We start from the raw sequence: 21,055 nt of genomic DNA, 5'->3' as shown, positions 1-21,055 counted from the left end.
AAAGGGCAGAGGTAGAATAAGCATTCCTTCCTCAGTTCTCTTCTTGCCACTGTTTCAATACAGCTGCTTCCTGGGGGCCTCAAAGATGAGTTCCAGTGAGATTTTGCACTGTTTAAAAAAAAGTACAAGAATTGTGGAACAAAAATGGCTTAGAATGATAACCATGGAGAGGGCCACAACATACTACTTGTCCAGCATGCCATAGACACCATGAGGGCAGAACAGCTACTTTATGGGAGAAAGTCCTGGGTGCCCCAGACCCCTGCAGAGAAAAGTGACCCCAATTTGATAAGGGATCAAGGGCCCATTTGGTGACTTCAGATCAGCATTGTAACCACCTCTGAAATAAACTTAAGAAAAAGGCAAAAAGCTTCTACTGCATTCCAGCTGAGTTGCCATCATGTCAACACCTTTCAGTCTTGCCTTGAGACCAATGGTCTCAGTCTCCATAGGGCCAAGCCTTACCATCCTCCCAGAATCAACAGTCCATTTCAACACCAACAAGCTGACTTCTCTTGAAGTCAAACATCAACACTGGCAATTTTTAGGTTGAGGTCCTCTTGATATCAGAGCTCGCCATTGAGAGTTGAGATCAACCTATTTTCACATCCGAAGATACTCTCACTGTCTAGATGGGCTGTTCATTCTTCAGAGTTGTTGGAAGACAAAGTCTTCAAAGTATCACTATCGGCACCATGTATGTAAAAAGAGGGCAGCTTGATCAGCATTCCAAACCAGACTTGCCCTGGAGGACATTTGCAAAGTAACAACATGGCCCACTCTTTCAACATTCATCAAGTACTATTTGATGGATGTAGACTCCAGAAATAAAGCTGCAGTGGGAAGGCAATGTTACAAGTGATGTTTCACTGATAAGTCCACAATTTCTGCCTCTGGTAAGTGAGCTTGCTATTCTTCCATGAGGGACTGCACAGAAGCCATGATGATGAAAATGCGGGTGTACTTACCTATAACTGTTGTTCCTTGAGTGGTCTTCTGTGCATGCAGATATCCCTCTCTCCTTTCAACTCATTATGCACGGGGGGAATAACGCACATTAGGGGTGGAATGGCAGCGACTAAAATCACCGATATCGCACGGAGCTGGGGGCAATCGGCCACAGCTTCGGTGCATGCAATCGGCCGCCGAAAAAGCCGCGTCAATGAAACGTGGAAGAAACCACAGCTTCCGGGTGACCGGGGCGCAACCAGAAGCAGCGCCGGGATCGCCGCATGCATAATCAGTTACTCTGGGTTTTGCCGCTGTCGCGCCCCCTCCCGTGCATAACCTGCTTCGCGTCTTCCCCCTCCGCGTTTTCCATGTGACCCAAAATCGCCGTGTCGGCAGCCGTGCATAATGGGCCTTCCCCACTACAAGGAACCAAGCAAACCAAGCAAAGCTCTCCTCACATTGGTGAATGAAACTGAGGGAGGAGCGCTTGCCCCACCTTTTTCATGTGACCCTTTGGACAGGAAAAGGATCTCTGCAGACAGTGGGGAGTGGGAGCACTCCCAGAGCCTAGCACCTTCTTTAAAAGCTTGGAAGCTCTTCTTCATGGCAGGCCTACAATTCTGCAGTCCCACATGTACCTGCATTAGAATGCCACTGGATGAACAATGGTTACAGGTAAATTTTTTGTAATGGAGGCGGAGGTCTTAAAATCTAAGTAATAAGCACGGCTAGTATTCTGATGTGTGTCAGTATTTATGGATAAGAATGAGGATTGGAGAGTTTATAGTATAGAGCTTTGATCCAATATATGTTTTCAGTGAAACATGAGAGCTTGTTTAAGCCCTTTGTTGAATTTGGGCTATAGAGATTTATACAGCTTCACTGAAGTGAATCAGAAGAATCTCTGCTGTTCTTTAACAGGATTTAGACCAGGTTCTAAATGGACAGTTATGGCTCAGATGTGAAGGGAGGAATAAAACACCGAGTCAGATGCTGAACAGCAAAATAAACCTGTAGAAATTCCTTGGTGTTTCTCCCTTTGTTCCACACATAAGGATCTTCTGGTTTTCTTTGTATTGAAATGAAGACTGTCTTCCATCATTTGTTGGGTTTAATGTGGAGAGAGCTGTGCTTTAGTGAAGTCCTAATGGGATGAGTAAAAATACCTCAATCCAGAGAGTTATATATATGTTCATGTGGATATTCATCTCTGTATGCAGTGAGTGTTTTGCATTCTATACATTCTAAGATGCTGACTCAAGTTGTAGGCCTTTACAAAACCAACTTGAGATGTATTGGGATGTTCTGCTGTTAAGTGATTAAAATAAACACCACAGTTATGGGAATGGATCTCCCTCTCATACAGGTATGGGTCACCACTATGCCCGTGTGACAAGTTGTGAGGCAGAATCCCTCATGCCATGGAAAGCAAAATGCTGGAGCTGCCATGTTTGTGCCATTCTTCATTATATTCTCCAGGGAGCTGAACTTCTCTTGTTTTGGTGGGGGGAAATTAAAATATCTGCCAAGAAATACTAACATGTACAAATCCTACCCCAAAAGGTGACAATAATAACAATAATAAGGCATCTGGAATTAAATTCAGCTGAAAAGTACACAAATCAACCTTGATACAGGCACAAATTGACCAAATCCAATCCAAAATGACATTTTCCAATACGATTAAATTGCCAAATCAACCTTGCTCAAATTGCCAAATCATGATTTGGTGTGATTCAAGCAGGTGACCATTTAAACTTTAAAGGGAAAATAAAAGGGGGAAAGTCATCCTTTTTGTCTTTCCTGGAGTTTGAGGGAAGGGGATTTGAGGCTGAAGAACCCGGCTTACAGAACAACTGCAGGAACCACTCTTCAAAAGACCCCCAAAGTTGCAAACAGGTTGAGCCAGGGGGTCAGTTTCTAGCAGCACCCCATCCAACCTCCATTATTTCCTATGGTGAGAACAGACCAGAGAATCTGGTTTTTATCATAGGAAATAATGGAGATTGGATGGGTTGCTCCTAGAATTGGAATCCCTGGTCCAATCTTTTTGAAACTTGGTGGTTCTTCTGAGGAGAGGCTTCTATAGCAATTCTGCAAATTATTTGGTTCTATCTCTTACTGCCACCCCCCAAAGCCCAGAAAATACAGAAAGGGGAAAATCCCGTAGACTTGAATGGTGCCATTGTTCCAAGTTGATCCAACTGTATCCAAATCAATTTGGCCAAATCAAAACTACACAATAGGAGATTAGGACAAACTGATTGGTCTGAATCAATTTGAACAAAATTGTAAACAGTCTGAATCTTCTTCTTGCACATGCCTATCTCTGACACTTCCTTTTGCAAACAGATACTTGGAGCATAACACCAATATCACAATTGATCATTGACAGTAAGCTCAGGATACAGCACAACAGACTAGAAGATCACAATAGAATAGATGATTATGAAATACCAAGACCACCCAATGCCACTGGGAGAAGGTGACCATTGTGCCAGTTGTGCCTGGAGCCCTTAGAGCAGTGCTTATTAGTCTCAAGAAACACCTGGATATTGTAGGCATTGAGCAGAACTCCAAGACAAAATTGTTTCAAACAGCAAGAATCCTGTAAAGATGCACCTGCAATTCCTACAAACTTGCATAGATCAGAACACCATCTACCAGGGATTTGGTTGAACCCAGGATTGTACCTCTAATGGGGATATTGGGCCTCCTGGCTGCCTCATATTGTGTTTGGTCTACCAGAGTAAAGATAAAATATTCTTTTTAGTATATATATAGCTGTTACAGATGTTTTTGTATTAGCGTCTTTAATATTTTGATGTAAGCCGCCCTGAGACTATTTTGGAGAGGGGCAGCCTAAAAAATCCCATAAATAAATAATCAAATTAAAATAAATATATATCTCACTGTGACAGTCAACAATAATAATAGTGAAGCAAAAAGAAGCATACAAGGCAGACTTATTTAAGGTCACAGTAACCAAAGAAGATTACAAAAAGATGGAAATCAAAGCTCACATCATTATTATCATCATTTTAAAGCACTCCGGTATTCAAAATGTCTAAGTGCACTTTCACATTTTCATTTTAACCCCTTTCCCCCATTGATATCCCAGCTCTGTATAAAGTGAAACGGGAATGGAAGTTTTAAACAGAACTTACATCTCTTGGTGAATCATATGCAAATTGTTGTTTGCATTTCAAACTGTGCCGCTTTTTCCAGCACCACATTTTTGAAGCAACTTCGGCACTGTGGCAATATGGATCAAGGGAATGAGGGGGAAAGTCAAAAGGCTGCACTTTTGATCTCAGATATTACTCCCCAGCATTTCAGGAGCTCAGTGGAGGTAAAGAATGGGAGGAAAGGATTTTCATAAAAACTGGCTCAACCCTGCATTACAACCAGAACATAAATGGGACACAGATGATAGTGTCTGAAATGCTAACAAAAAAACCCCTCCAACTCCATAGCAACCAGAAGAGTTTACATGGGCAGTATGAAAGGGCCTTAAGAGAGAGCCGCTTATCTGAGACCACCCAGTGAGCTCATGACTGAGATGAGATTTGAACTGGAGACTTCCTGATCGTATTAATTACTTCTGAGCTACAAGCAGTCAGAAACTGAGATATAAAAGAAGACTGTATATGTGTAAGAAAAACTTCCAATTTCTAGGTTTGTATGTTTGTTTGTTTTACAATACCAAGTTAATCATTCCTTGGCCATATATATTCAACTATAGAAAAAATAAAAAGGAAAGATATGGTGCCTTCAGCAGCTACTGCAGTACCTGCTTTTAGTTCTTTCCTGGTCTTTTTTCACTCTCACAACTATACTCACATTAAGCATTGATCTATCCCTGCGGCTCTTGTCATAATTGTAGTGTTTGCCCCATATATATTAATCCTATTTAGGATGTATCAGTTTAAAAATCTAATCTTACCTTTTCATGATACTTCCCTAATGCATAGATGCATTAATCTTTTTGTTTTGTATACCTCTGTCTGCCGAAGAAATATTACGAAAGGGCAATTATTTGCTCGGGGCTGATCCTCCCATGTAATACTAGGCAGGATATTTTCCACATCTTGGAAGAGCTAGAAACACAGGACCCATCCAGTTACTTATCCTTTTCACACTTCTTCATAGTATATCCACCACTCCCTTCTTTGTGCTGCCCTCCCTTGATCTAGCAGAACATCTAGCCATGGCTAAAGCATGACCAGATCCCTAGGTACTAGTGAGGAAGGAAGGGGAACTATGGTCTCAAAAGCAAGGATGGTTGCAGTAACAAACCAAGGGGGCTGAAAGAGTTGTTCTTACAAGAATCACCCAGTAGGCAAGTATGAGCTTTCTGCTAAGCACTCGTTGCTCGGGCTCTAAAAACAGAGAGAAAGAGGATGATGCTTATGTAAAATGGATGATGTTAAGCTCATTTTGAATACCTGTTCATTTATATGACATACAGTTTTTTTACAGCCAACCAGACAACTCATCACTGTAATTGTCTTTTAACGTGGTGGGAAGGACTTTGGCAGAATCATAGGACTGAATGAGTTTTCAAAATCATCTAGACCATTCCCTATTTTAAGGTAGATTCTCCAATTTGTACCAGCTCACCGATTCTAGTATACCACAGGAAGACAGCAATAGCAACACAATTGCCTTCTGCTAGAGGTATATGCAGGATGCCAGTGAAACAGTCCAGATAATCCTAGCAAGTGCAACAAACTCCTGATGCTAACTTCTCCCTGTCCTCTGAGTGAGCAGCCAAACTGATCAATGAGGTAGGTCCTTCCAGACTTTTATGAGGACCCTCCTCCAATGCCAATGACTGCTGCAGCCCCTAGTTTAAGGGGACAAAGTCCTCTTGCAGCACTAGAGCTCAGGGATGACTGGTCATAAGAACGTGAGTAGAGCCAGCTGCATTTTTCACAAAGTAGCCACCCAGTTGCCCCAGCATCCAGGGAAGAGACACTTAACAGTAGACTCCTTCCCTGATACTGCCTCCTAGCACTGGTATTCAGAGGTGGAGGTTCCCTAGTAGCCATTGATGGAGCACCCCTCTGTTACAGAGTTTCTACCATTGATTAACACCTTCCCACAAGGACATGCAAACCAACAATCCCTTTGACTATTGTAAACCAATACATTAGCTACTAAAGTATAGGGCTATGTAAGGAATGATCAGTCTCTCCAGTGATCCTTCAGTATAAGTACCAGTCCTCTGACTGGAAAAGCGCTAGAAGTTTCTTCGACATCCTGGGGAAATCCCTGCATCCCAGCCAATGACCACTCAATATTGTCATGTTTGTTTGTTTGTTTGTTTGTTTGTTTATTTATATGCTGCCCTCCCCGAAGGCTCAGGGCGGTTTACATAGGAACAAAGAACAATACATTAAAAAGTCTATAACAAGTAAATACCTTACAATAATAAGGATATGTCTTTTCTTCTTGGTTTGAGTTATCTGTGATCGTCCTGTGTTTTTCTTATTATCACTGAATGTATGTCCTAACAATTTCCTGAATCCCCCCTCTAAATTCTAGTATTATGACAGAGAAAAGGATCTCTGTACACTTTTCCCATGGTTTTATACCAAAAATTGAGTCCAATAGCACATTTAAGACCAACAAAGATTTATTCAAGGTGTGAGCTTCCGAGTGCAATCACTCTTCCTCTTACTTTTTTTTTAAAGTCTGAGGAACAGTGCATGTGCACAAAAATTCATGTCTTGAATAAATCTTTGCTGGTCTTAAAGGTGCTATTGGACTCAATTTCTGTTGTGCTACTTCAGACTAACATAGCAACCCACTTGAATCCATCATTTTATAAGACATTATTATGGTCCCCCTTAGCCATCATTTTCCTAGGCTGGAAAGCCCCAGACTATACATACTTTCCTCATAGGAAAGGTGATCCAACCCCTTGATCATCTTGGCTGCCGTCGTCTATACTCTTTCCAGCTCTGCAGTATTCATTTTCAGACAGGACTACAATGGCACTGTATTCCAAATGAGGTTGTGCCATAGTTCTGCATCAGGACATTACCGTATTGACTGTTTCTTTTCCATCCTGTTAGTCATTCCTAGCATGAATTTTATCTTGTTTCATCACTGCCATGTTCTGAGCTGGATATTTTCATCAGCATATATTTAAAGTTGGCAGGTTTTCTTCCAATGTGTATCATGTTCAGTTTAGCAACGCTGAACTTATTTGCCGCATCACTGCCCACTCGTCTAGTTTAAAGAGATCTTCCTGTGGGTCTTCACAATCCACCTTGGTTTTTGCCATCCTGAATAATTTGGTATCATCTGCAAACTTATCTATTACTCTGCTTATCCCCAGGTCCAAATCCAAATCAGTCATATCCAATGTCATCCTAATTTAGGAGCTTGCGTCCTCTCCTATACCATTTTCCATTTTGGAGCTAAGTGGTTTAGAATTATGTTCAAGTATGTGGGTTTCTGAATATTTGAAAGAGTGCATCCAAGTCTATGCTGTTTTTAAGTTTCCAGACATGTATGGGAAATGTTTTATATACTCCTGTGGAATGAACAAGTTAATTTCTATATAGTAACACTGAATAATCATAGTGTATGACATTATAATCTACATCCTTAACATTACAAAATGCATCATGTGAATGCATGTAATGAAGTGTTTTGGGCTACATTTGATTTCCATGAAGTCATATCAGTTTTATGCTGTTTTCATTCAAGACAAATTTGGCCACCTACATTTTCATACTTGGCACTTCTATGTCCATAAAGCCCTTGTTATCATACAAAGAGAGAGGCTTTGGAATTTCCTGCGCCCCTGCTGGGTGGATTCAAATGCTAGGTTAAATAATGAATGAACCTAAGATTTGGATAATTGATCATTGTGTGATTTATATAGTGTAATTATAATTAGGTTGAGAGAGAAATTTTGAAAAGCCAGCTTCCTGGTAGCCAGAGCCATTAGCTAACAGTAAGCTGCCAAAACAAAAATTAGGTGGGAAGAAAGCCACAGAGTTCAAAATACCCATCCTGGATCTGATTTATAACAGTCATCCCTACAGAAACATGTACAATACTGTCTAATTTGTAAGTACCAAGGGTTATTTTACAAATTGGAGAGATAATTTTTCATTTGATTGTTTTAAGCTAATCAAATGCAAACAACTGCAAAACTGCAAAGAGCTAATGTATAACAAAAGAAGTAGGTGCAGAAGGTTGAAGAGGTTAATTAAAAATGTAATGATTGCATTTGCTGAGGCTGCACTATTAATCACTTTACACCAGTGATCGTATGACTTGCAAACCATTGATTATGCTCAACCATTTCATTTCTAATGGTACAAGGTTCCCTGTATTCAGTTCAAGTTAAAAAGAATGTAAATTGTAAAGTTTTCCAAGAAGGATGTCCAATTTCTATCAGTTCAGCATGAGAAGGATAAATTATAACAATCACACAAACCGTGGCACAGATGCTGCTAATGAGTGAGCCATTGATCTACTGATCACTTCCAGCATTTTGCACCATCTGCTAGATTGTGTAGGAATGTGGCACCCCCTAGCCTTCTGGTTCACAGGATCTAAGCCAAAATGTATTCCAAAAACTCAGGAGCTGAATACATCACAGAAAACACTGCATTTCCTTCTTACTCGCAGGATAATGTTAATGATACCTATACAATGAGGTTGGTCAGTCATTCTATCCCAGTCCCTACTGTCCTGTGAGCAGAGAAACCCAAATGTTATGTGAGTAATGGATATCTCTGGAAATTGAATGTGAATTGCTTAATTTTCTTAGACACTATAAAAGGACAAAGCCCACAGATGCTGTGGCTGGGACTTGGAAAAGTATAGGAAATGGGAAGGAGTGAGATGGCTAATAGGATTGTGAAGTGGTCAGATGTGCCAGGATTTCAACCTGGCCCTGTTTCTATAGCCTGGTTTCAGCCTTGAATATTGCTGTCAGACTAATCTGCTGTGTGCAAACACACTCCTCCTTCCTGCCATGTAGAACACTGTTCCGTTTCCTGTCTCACACATTTCGGGACAGTAGTTGGCATGCCTGTTTTTTAGATCAAATGATCTGAGCGCCCAACTATTTTGTTTGGTGAGGCTGAGGCTTAGAATCTTGTTCTCGTCTTCTGATTGGCTGAGAGCAATTCAGCCTTCCCACCAGATGTTACGTGGCATTCTGCAGGGAGAATGGAGTTGCAGCCACTGACTGTGAAATAAATAAAATAGCTACAATCCATCAGAGAGCTTCCAGATCTACCAGTTTCCAATAGTGTGAGTTTGCCTTTCTCCTAATCTGCTTTATCACGAACTCAGACGGGGAAAGAGAGGGAGACACTTTAAAATCTATAATAACTGGTAAAATTAATTCTCATTTTACTATATGACTCCTTTTGATTTCTTCTTGGTTGTATGGAATTGGAGCCAAAACCTGACTTTGTCTTTGAAGGTCAGAGAACTCTGACATTGCTTGACAATACACTACTGTATATACACTGCGAGAAGGTACCGTTCTGTCTAATTATATTTCACCCCACCATTTTATAATCCCTTGGATGTTGAAATGAATCCAGAGTGGGCTGGGGCTGAGCTGACCCTACCATTTGCCATCATCTAAGTGCTTAATATTTTTTTTAAAGGCCTGTATAAATGCTAGTAATGACTGGGTAAGGCACTGGGAAGGCTACCCTGTATTGAGTCTGCGATGAAAACGCTAGAGGGCATCACCCCAAGGGTCAGACATGACTTGGTGCTTGCACAGGGGATACCTTTGCCTTTTTATAAATGCCACAGTTCACATTTGCCTGGGCTGGTCATTTGACGTTTGTTATTTAGCCTTCACTCTTTTCATCATCATCATCATCATCATCATTATTTTGCTTCAGAGTCATGAGGGCTACAAATGATCATTTGACACTGAGGCCCTTTCATATGACATGCTAAGGTGACCAAATGTGAATTTAGAGAGCAGGATGGCACTCACTGATTGAATTCCTTCGTTAGAAGGCCAGTACCGAGCCTACACATGTAGGAACACAGCACACTCACACTGCAATCAGGAACCTTTTATAAACTGGTTGTGTGGAGAGTGGGGAGATCATGCATCATCCCTTTATCGTCTCTCTCTCTGTGCATTCACTTGCCCCAAGATGTTATCTGAAATGGGCTAATGTAAAGTAGCTTTGTGTGTTCAACAGATTCAGTGGTGCAACCCATATGCCACTCCTGATGGTACATTCACAGCCACACGGGACTCTACACCCCTATTTCAATCCACTCTTTTTGTATGCCCTACCTTATGTATATGCTGTAACAGGCTGGATATTTATTAAGGATTTAACCCAGTGCCCAGTACTTCCCACACAGCTCTTCCTTCAGCAAAATTCTCATTGAAGTGAAGGCAGCTTTGAGTAAAGATTACAGTGTTTGCCACTTGGTTATTACACTCTGAAAACATTGCCCAGAGGGGAGGCTTCCTTACAGATTAATGTGTAATGTGGTTTTGGACATGGGAAGGGAGAGACAACCAGGGAGTAGAAATTAATCACTAAGTAATGCAGTCTCTTTGAAACAGTATACATGATCAACAAATTGAGTTCTCAGATGTCAACAAGTACATTTAAATGCAATATTTGCCCAGACAATGGGGAGGGGGAGCAAAAAAAGAAAAGAACCCAGAAGGATCAGTTACAAGAGCCCACCCTCTTGTATATTATCTGATTTGCTGTAATATTCGCACAAGCTTTATTGGAATGGAACATAAATTTGAAAAATAGCAAAATTAAGCAAGATTGCAACACTAAAGCAAGAAACTGGAAGCTTTTTCCTGTTTTATTTTGCAGGGGCAGCACTTTAGAGAGAGGCCATTTATAAGAAAGAGAACAGTAGTTACGTTAACATGGTAATTAATCAAGTTGGAAGGAAAGAGGAAACAAGTTGTGAATTGACTTCTGCAGTAATAAAAAGGAATACTGAAAGATACTCTGTAAATTGGCAAGGGGTTGGTAAACAGTCCCTCACTGTGTCTTTTGAATTTTCTATGCACTAAATCAGCTCTCCGTTGGCATCCCAACCCAGCAAGGGAAAGCTGTAGGCGGAGGATGATTTTACACATGGAAACCTGTACTGGCTCAGGGGCCACACACAAAGGTCCGATGCAGATTTGCACTCTCATTTCAGTATGGACTTGGACAGAGTCTCTAAAATCTTTTCTCCTCCACCATCCAAACACCTATTTGTACTGGAATACCAATGGAAATGTGATTCCACGCATGTTCTTGCAGGCTATACATGTAATAGCAAAACTATTCCAGCATCAGACTGAATCTATAGATCCCAATGTTTTCATACCTTTTCTCTCTCAAATAACTGTGTTTTGCCTCAGCCTGCTTTAATACTCATCCTAACCTTTCTTAACTGGGAAAAAGTCTGATTTTTACAGGAAGTGCAACATAGTAAAGTACTTACATGTATGGATGATCTTCACATGACCTGTCATCTCTAAATTCACCTATCACATATTTAACCTATTGATGTATAATACTATCAGTTATTTACTAGTAGTGCACCCACCCAAGCCATGGACTGAAGACATCATAGCAGACCAATGCACCTTATAAGTGTATTTAAAAATGATAAACTGCATGTGGAACACTTGCTTGGGTTCCCTTCCTACATATACTATGTAAATCACACCTTAATCCTCGTGTTGATAGTGGAATTTACTTCCATGTGAATATTTTTAGGATTTCAGCCTTAATTCTTGGCTAGACTGAATATTCAGTAAGTGGTATAAATGGAAGGCATATGCTGGAACATGTGGCCATATTGTATTTTCTAAGTGAAATTAATTAATGTTCAGCTAAAACCTTGCAGTGCTAATAGCATCCAAATCACCAAACTGTTCTCTGATTCTACATAGTTTATGAATTCAATATATGGGGTAGCATTAGATCTCTCTACTGGGTGGATTTGTGGCATAAAGCATTCTTAAAATACACTATCCTTATCCATTGTTGTTCCTCTATATATTTACGAAACAGCCTAGGGGGTGGGATGTGTCCGGCTGTCCAAGTTGGAATAGGGCCAATCAAGGTGCAGCTAGCTTTGCCCTGATTGGCCCTGCCCCTGCAGCTCCCGCCCTCTGTCCCTGGACTCTAGCCTCTTTGCTCTCAGACGCCTCAGTGCCTGGAGCCAACAGCACGTAAGGGGAAAGGCCTTGGGCAAAGGGTCGTGGTAGAGGGCCTCCTAATGAGGGCCACTTGGCCTGCTAGGCTGGGCCTGCTGATGAGGGCCTCACGGCCTGCTGACTGCTTGTTAAGGACTGCTAAGGAGCTGACTGCTAAGTAGCTCTGTCCCGGCCCGCCTAACGAACTGTCCAGCCCTCGCCTGCCCCACTTGTTCTGGCCGCGAGCTGCTGCCCAAGGCCACCTTAAGCTGCCTAACAAGGGGAGGGGACCCTTTCAAGGCCTATTCTTAGGAAAGGGCTTTGAAGCTAGTTCACTCATAATTCTAGTATAGCATTTGACATTGGAAAGACCTTACAGCATCCCAATATACTTCTAGCTAGCATTGGAGTCACTGACGTGATTTAAAAAATAGCTATCCTACTCTGGATCAGTTCGCTGTGTGTGCTTTTTCTAAGCAGATTATTGTAGCTTTGAAACATTGCCTTCCCAATGAGACCATTGCAGTTCTTTTACGAGAAAGTGGGAAGGGTACTCCACTCCATTCCCTCAGAAATGGGCATGAGATCATCTCTCTCAGCCTCACCACCTTCACAGGTTGTCTGTTGTGGGGAGAGGAAAGGCAAATGTAAGCCGCTTTGAGACTCCTGGTAGAGAAATTGGCGTATAAGAACCAACTCCTCTTCCTCCTCCTCCTCCTCCTCCTCCAACCCTTCCCTATGGCAACATAGTGGAGAAAACAACTTCTTGTCATCAACTTTTTATCAGACTGTTCCTCAGGACTAATTCTTCCCACCAGGATCTGAAAGATGGATTTTTTTTTAAGTTAACTTTTCCTTCTCTGCAGGAGAAATGCCCTCAGAAGTTTTATTTGGATCATGCTCAGTTAATTTTGTTCCTGAATTTAAAAAGAAAACATTGTTTCACCAGTTTATATTGTATTCTTTGTTAATTCAGTTTCAGTGCATTTCTGTCAGTTTTGTACCACTCAGTTCTTAGCAACGGCATCCTCCATCAAAGAGATCTCCTTTGCTAGGAAGAAAGGCTAAAGTAGCCAGTTTGATAGACAATTACAATTCAGGCTTGCAAAATAGAAATAGGGGGGCATGAATTGGCACGTGAAGTTTCTGTTCTTGAACAAAAAACCTGCAGATCAGGGAGCTAAACTCTCTGCTGCATCTTACCTCACTGTGCCATGTTGCTGAAAACATTTGCTTCAACTAAACACTGGTACTAGAAATTAGTGAGGTGTGAGAGAGAAATGGATGACAAGAGTGCAATTCCTTTTCCTGCCTATTTGTGTAGAGGCAGATCCACACCACCCACCTCTTCCACCAATGGGGAAAAAACTAATTGTGCAATCCCAAGTACTCTTTCCTAGGAGTGAGTCCCATTGACTAGACTTTAGTAGGAGTCTGAGTAAGTCTGTTTAGGACTGCACTCTTAGAATTTGTATTGGAGCAATGATGAAGCTGCATTTACATGAAATTGGTGCGAGATTCAGGTGTTGGATCTTTATCAATTTTTCATCTATCTCAAGTCATTCCTCACCATAGAATTTTGATATCTGGTTTGATCCTGCCTTTCTTTGGAAGAGAGAGCATTTGCCCGTATCTTTTCTCAGTTTTCTTTGCAGTAGTCTGCCCACCTGTCTTTCAGAGTATATGGGCAACCCATTTACCTTTGTCTCATGCTACCTAGGGGGGGAAGTATTTGGCATAGTATAGAGTTGTGTCTCTACCCCCTGCAGGTGTGCTGTCTGTTCTAAAGAGAAATATTGTAGCATGGCTCACCTGTTCTGCCCTGCAGTGCCTATATTAAGGGCATTAACTGAAAACATTTGATTCGGTACAGGAAGGCAGATACTATCCCAGGGCAGAGAATGGAATAAGAAGCAAATAACATGTCAGTGCCTATGATATCAGAAGTCCCCTCAAATCAGTGGGATTCAGTGCAGTGATTGGCAAAACCTGGAAATGCTGCACAGAGATACCGGTGGGGGGGGTTATCTTTGGTGGGAAAATTACCTAGCTCCCCTGGTTGGATGATGCTTTTGTCAGTTAAATCACTTGCTGAGTTATGCTCTCCCTTGCTAGCTCTCATCCTCCATGCAACTTCAAAAAGCTGACAGTAAAAGACAAGAACAATGGTAATATCTGAAGATTAGTGAGTGCATTAATTAGTTTAGAGAGTAGAGGAAATGCAATTCAAATTGCGCTTAATGTAAAAATGCACACCACTGAGCCATCACACTACAAAGTATAGAAGATGCTTTTTTTATGTATCAGAGCACAATGATAATCTCAGAAATAAAAGTTCATTGACAGGAGTATCTGCATGATTGCAGTGTTTTATAGTGTCCCAGATGTACTGGATGGATATGGGTGGCAGTGAATGCAGTTAAGTCAGGTTCAGACCATGCTCCTGGAACTCCTGCTTCTGGATGTTAGTTGCCTTTCACAAATATCACTGGGGACTTGCAGGGGGTCTGCTGTAGGAGGGGAGTCTGTGGAAATGTCACGCAAGCTGAAGTGCCACATTTAGAAGCAAGATAAGAGAAAGGCTCCACCCCATTCATTATGGTTTTGCAATTTAAAAAGTTATTATAAGAACCATACAGGACCAGTTTTGTACTACTTCTAAACAGGATAACTTCTTTTACTAATTAGCATGCTTATATGTGAATCCTCATAAGGTTACTTTTATAGATAGATTATAACAGGTGTAACCAGGGAAAATGCCTAGATTTTCATAAACTTTTAGGGTGAACATCTGCTTCTTTAAAAAATACATCACATTTATGAAGGAAATGGGATATCAATCATCTAATAACTGTCAGCCAAGTCCTCAAAGAGTCCTCAGACAGGTTCTGTGCTCAAGTAAATGGGTGTTGCATATGTACACTCAGAATTAAAGGGTGTGACTCTTCTGAACATTAAATATTTGCATTTTTGTAATATTCCAGTTGCTGCTAATCATAAATTTAATGTCACAAAACAAAGGCTTGCTAAAGAGATCACAATATGGGCAGTAGTTCTTGTGCATACAGGTGGTATAAGTAATTATTCCAAGATATTTTTGCAAGGCTCATGACATAATGTTGGTTTCACTATAATACCTTATATTGTGGCGCATTGGTTTAAACGTTTAAAAAACCCTGACCTTTCATGTGCACCGTTAGATAGTTTGGTGGAGTTTTCCCATGCCAGTTCATAGCATCTTAGAACCAAACAGGGAGAGATTTTGTGTTGTAGGAGCAAACAAGATAGAGTTTGGTGTTGACCCGGAGTGGGGTGGGGTGGGGTGCTTTTCTACTTTTGAATGACAGCAGTTGGCATGAGGTTTGGTATGATGCCCTTGTGGGTACATTTATTCTTTTTTTTTTCTTTTTAAGAAAAACATCTTTCTTGAACATTCAGGTTATCACTTTCAAAATCTGTGTGATCACATATTGGGTACAATTTAGCCTTTACTCTTGTGGCAGAATTAGTGTAAGTGAAATAGTCCAAGATGCTCAGAATTCCACAGTTCTTGCTTGACTGCTATTTCCAGGATTCTAGACTGCTAGTTACAAATTGCTTCCCAGAGCCCCTAGCTCCACACATCCAGCTGCAGGATTTTCTATGTTGTCACATTACAGAGGCATCTGTGTGAATATATCCATGTTCTTCACTGGTTTGTTTTAAATATCTCTATTTTTTTTCCTTTTAGTATGTTTAAGCTCAGTATTTAACACAGAAGCTCTAGGAACCTTTTAAAAAATTAATACAATCTGAAAATGCAGTTGTTGCATTAGTCTAGAAATGAGTGGTGGTGTTCTTGAACACTGCATATTTCCAGACAGTACTGTGAACCCATAGCTTTGCCAAAACACAGTGTAATGCACAGTTGATGCTGACCTCACCGCAGTTTTTCATGCTTGAATTTGGCTCAGGTTCCAAATGGTATTCTAAGGTGACCCTTAAATATATGACCTAAGCTTTTTCCTTGCATATAAGTATGTTAATATGTACAGCTTTATTAACATCATCACAAAAATAAATACTATTTTGACATCTGTTAAAAGCATATAACTGGTCATTTTGTGGACTTACTGATGTGCTATGCACATTTCTCTCTCTTCTTCCCACTGGTGTGTGGGATCTAGCCTAAGAACGTTTTGTTGTTCCATAATGTTGAATAAGATATTCTTACAGAAGAGGATTTCTTAAGAGTGGTTAGGAGTGGTAAATCTGGAGAACCAGGTTTGATTCTGCAATCCTTAACATGCAGGTAGCTGGGTGACCCTGGGCTAGTCACAGTTCACTTAGGCCCATTCTGCACGATCGCGATTGCACCGGGCTACCAGTGGTGTGTTGTTGCGGAGCTGCATGCTCTGCAGCAGTCTGTATCCACATGTGGGATACATTTCAATGCTGGAAAATAAAAATAAATGCCCCAGTCCTCCCCACAGCACGGCAAAGCACCACAAAGCCTACTGGGGCATCCCCCCCCCCCTCTCTGGGCACTGTAGGACAGGGAGGAGCCACATGGGCCTGCCACAGGACAGGCCTTTTTGCCTTTGCAGTGGGCTAAGGGAACACAGAAGAAACCATGTTCCCTTATTCTGGGACTTCTGGGGTCTGATCTGCACCTGGCCCAGGAGGGCAGTGGCCTGGCGGCAATGTCATAGAGAAGCAGGGATTTGCCCTGCTTCCATATGACTGCCTTCTTGGCCTTTTCCACCCATGTGGAATCAGCCTTAGAGCAGCTTTCACAGAGCAGTTCTCTTAGAGCTCTCTCCGCCCCACCTACCTCACAGGGTGTCTGTTATCAGGAGAGAAAAAGAAAGGTATCTGTTAGCCACTTTAGGACTCCTTTTGGTAGTAAAAAGCAGGGTATAAAAATAGCACTTCTTCCTCTTAATATGGAAATTAGGCCTGCTCTGTTGTAACCTACAGTTGCTGTCTCTCTGCATGCAGAGTTCACATGCTTTTATGCAGGTCATTGTGAGATCATGTTATAGAGTGACACCATCAGAGTGAGCTAGTGTAGTTCTACTTGTAGAATGACACATAGAGTATCACGTTGGGTTTGGATACTGCAAGCTCTGGTTCATATCACTCCTGAGCCATGAAATTCCCTAAATGGCCTTAGTAAATATATCTTCTTTCAGTTTTCTTACCTCAGAGCCTGTTCAGAGGATAAGCTACCAGAACCTACTATTGATCTAAAATGCAGATAGAGAGGCTATCTTACTTAAGCCTATCATGAAGCCTGTATGAGACTAGAATTATGCCATGTAGTAGTAATACTAACTGCTGGAGTTTTAGATCTTTCTTCTATTGTAATAATTATATTCGTAATGTTACATTTAAGCTGCCTTGGAGGCGATTTTAATGACAGAAATGCAAATTGTAATTATCTTAAATAAATCGATGGAGAAACTCTTGGCACAGTTATCACAGAAACTTTTTGAGAATGGAGTAAAGCCAGACAAGTTGCAGTTCTGACAACTGACAAAGAAATTAAAGAAGAATTGCTGTGTCCCCCCCTCCCCCAGTAACAGATAGGAATCTGATTGAATCCCCCGTAGAGATAAGTAGCAAATATTTTAATTACTATATTCAGCTTTAAAATACTCAATATCCAAAAATGGATGATATAAATAGCTTTCTAAATGAATTACAGATAGCTAGGTTCTCAGCAGAGACTAATCATATAATCCAATCTCTTGCATAGGCAATAGAGCTCCCTTTTTGAGTGGCAGTTATAGTTTCCTAACTAGCTAGAGAGCCATCTTGGTGTAGTGGTTAAGAGCAGCGACTGTTAATCTGTTGAGCCAGGTTTTATTCCCTGCTCTTTCACATGCAACCAGCTGGGTGACCTTGAGCTAGCCACAGTCTTGTCAGAGCTGTTCTCACAGAGCAGTCCTGCCAGAACTCTCTGAGCCCCAGCTACTTGTGGGGAGAGGAAGGAAAGGCTGTGTAAACCACTTTGAGACTCCTGCGTGTAGGGGACTCTTCTTCTAGTTGTTGGTAACCTTACCTGAAACCTGGATAGAACATAGAGTTCGACGGGACTTCCAGGGTCATCTAGTACAAACCCCTTCAGAATGCAGGAAATTCACAACTACCTGCCTACCCACAGTGACCCCAGTTGCATGCCCAGATGTTGTGCAGTGGCCATGTTTTAGTCTGGGGGAAATATATATTTGTAGAAATCATTTGTAAAATCTATTTTGGGTCCTTATTGGGGGGAAATACCAATGGGGAGAGGGGGGAGGGAGAAAAGGAGGTGGGGAGAGGGAGAGGTGCAAGCAATGGAAAATCCCATGGCCAGGAGCAAGCAGGAGAAGGCTTTTCCAGCTTCCCAAAGATGGAGACTTGGGGAAGGGTTGCCAAACCTGGGTTAAGAAATTCCTGGAGATCTGGGGTGGAGTATGGGAAGGACAGAGTCTGAGTAGGGGACGGAGCTCAGCAGGAATTGATCCCCTCCAGGTCACCTTCTGAAGGTGTAATTTTCCTCAAGAAGCTAAGCAGGATTGGCCCCGGTCAGCACTGGAATGAGAGACTACCAAGGAAGTCCAGGTCACTCCTACTCAGAGGCAGGCAATAGCAAGCCACCTTAGAATGTCTCACTAGGAAAATGCAGCTGTAGCTGGAAGAGTCAGACTGCTGTCCCCCTACTGCCCCAAAATTCCTCACTGTCCCCCTGGATCCTTCCACTGCCCCCCAGGGGGTGTACCACCCACTTTAGGAACCCCTATTTTAGAATGTCCCAATGTATAACTCTGTTTTGATGTCTGACTGCTCAGAACCCATTCTGGAGATTCGTGGTAACTGCTTATTGAAGGCAGTCTAGTTTAAGCTGCTCTGCATAACATTTGCCTTCCAGAAACAAATAGGCATGTAATTATTCCGTAATCACATAGTAATTAGTGTCTACTATGCCTATATTGCATAATTATATGCCCTGCAAATTACATGGAAATTACACTTGGATTTAGCATGCAATTTTGAACACTGTGTTTTAGACAAAATAAACTTTGAGTTTAATACATAATTATAACTGCACTAATGCTGAAATTCTGTAGAATGTTAAAGCCAACTATTGGCAATTAGTTTTTTTCATGTGGGTTTGACATTCTATGTTGTGATCCACAAAGCACGTATAATGAAACAGTCCCATAGCAGAATGGGCAGTTATTGAGGCAAATGACACATGAGGGGGCCAAGCCAAGGAAACCCATGCTTCTGAAAATGAAGCTTAGGTGTGAACTTTGCCTGCTTCCACCTGCCTATTTAACTTTTACTGTGAACCCATATATGAAAAATTGCTTCCCCAAGTGTTTCATTTTTGCCATCTTCCCATTTTTTTAAAAAAATGCATAGATTGCATTTTTTTAAGATTGGAGATATGACAAAAATTACACACTTGGGTCAGCATGACTGCATGAACTGAGTGGACTCAAGTAGCAATTTACATACAAAGCACCCTGCTGGATCAGACCAGTAGTACATCTAGTCCGGCATCCTTTTTACACAGCAGCCAGCCAGTTGTCCTGGAGGGCCAACAAACAGGGCAGAACGACTATAGTCTTCCCCTTGTGTTGCCTGCCTCTGAACCTGAAGGCTCCCTTTAGTCATCATGGCCACTGTGGAAACTATCCTCCATGAATGTTTCTAATCCTCCATTTATACTAGCACCCATCAGTCTTTCCACTGGCTATGAATTCCAGAGTTTAATTATTAATTTAGTAAAGAACTTCCTTTTTATCCATCCTGAAGTTATTGCCAGTCAAGATCCTCATGAATCTGTTGCCCCCAAGTTCTAGTACTATGGGAGAGGGAGAAAAAGTATCCACTTTAGATTGTATTGAAACTCAGAAGGGAAAGGACATGTGAATACAAGGCTTATTTCTTGTATTATTTCTGTGCTCCAACTATATCCGTAACATGCATTTTGGGTCCACTAGTGGCTTGAGGAGCACAGCTGTTAAGTTGAATCTTGCCTTTAAATGTTTCTTCTTGTGTTTTATTTTGTGTTGTTATGGTGAGCTTTTGCTAGCAAGAACTTCTTGAATTGATATCTTCAGTACCTGAATAAGAACAAAGTGGATATGAATATTCCAGTATAATAATCATCCTATTTCTTTGTTCCTTTTATACACAGTGGAATATACGATTTCAAAGGGGAACAACTGTTTGGATGCAGCAAAAGCCTGCAACCTAAATGATACCTGCAAGAAACTACGATCGGCTTACATAACTCCCTGTACCAGCAGTGTGTCTAATGAAATCTGCAATAAGCGGAAGTGTCATAAAGCCCTAAGGCAATTTTTCGACAAAGTTCCCCCGAAGCACAGTTATGGGATGCTCTTCTGCTCCTGCCAAAACATTGCATGTACAGAAAGGAGACGCCAGACTATTGTTCCTGTGTGTTCATATGAGGACAAGGAGAAACCAAACTGCCTGAATTTACAAGATACTTGCAAGACGAATTACATCTGCAGGTAAGATAGCACATGGCAGTGGGGTGATTAATGAGGTAGCAGAGGGAACCTTTGGAGCTGCTGAAATTGCCAAGGCTGGGAAGTAGAATTTTCGCCAGGGAACCGGACTGTTGGGGGAAGAAAACCTGACATCTTTAACAGAATAATAAAAACATCTTGTTAAACCTGCATCTTGTTAAAATATGTCTTCCTTTTGGAAACCCTAGGAGATTATATGTGAGACAAACCTTTTCCAGAAGAACTCCAGAGGTAAACTTTTCTTTGCAAAGAGTCATAAAATAAAGATTTGCTGTTTCAGAAAGCTATTTTTTAAAAAGAAAAATTAACCAATTGTGTGTGTGTGTGGCATATTTGAAAATTATTTTAATACTGCCCAATCTCTTGGGTATTAGCAACTTAGTTTAGACTCCCA

General features: G+C 41.3%; 1 protein-coding gene across 3 annotated transcripts in view; it reads left to right on the top strand.

Moving 5' to 3' along the window:
• Window positions 1-21,055, top strand: part of GFRA1 (GDNF family receptor alpha 1) — a 445,406-nt gene that overhangs the window by 347,187 nt on the left and 77,164 nt on the right. For all 3 annotated transcript variants that reach the window (XM_077349873.1, XM_077349875.1, XM_077349876.1), the window contains one exon: window positions 20,304-20,643. In XM_077349873.1, the coding sequence (XP_077205988.1) occupies window positions 20,304-20,643 (340 nt within the window). The remainder of the gene's footprint in view (window positions 1-20,303; window positions 20,644-21,055) is intronic.

Source organism: Paroedura picta, chromosome 8 (assembly GCF_049243985.1).
Source record: "Paroedura picta isolate Pp20150507F chromosome 8, Ppicta_v3.0, whole genome shotgun sequence".
Taxonomy (NCBI): Eukaryota; Metazoa; Chordata; class Lepidosauria; order Squamata; family Gekkonidae; genus Paroedura; species Paroedura picta.
The sequence above is the reverse complement of the archived record's forward strand: the minus strand, read 5'-3'. Positions and strand labels throughout refer to the sequence as shown.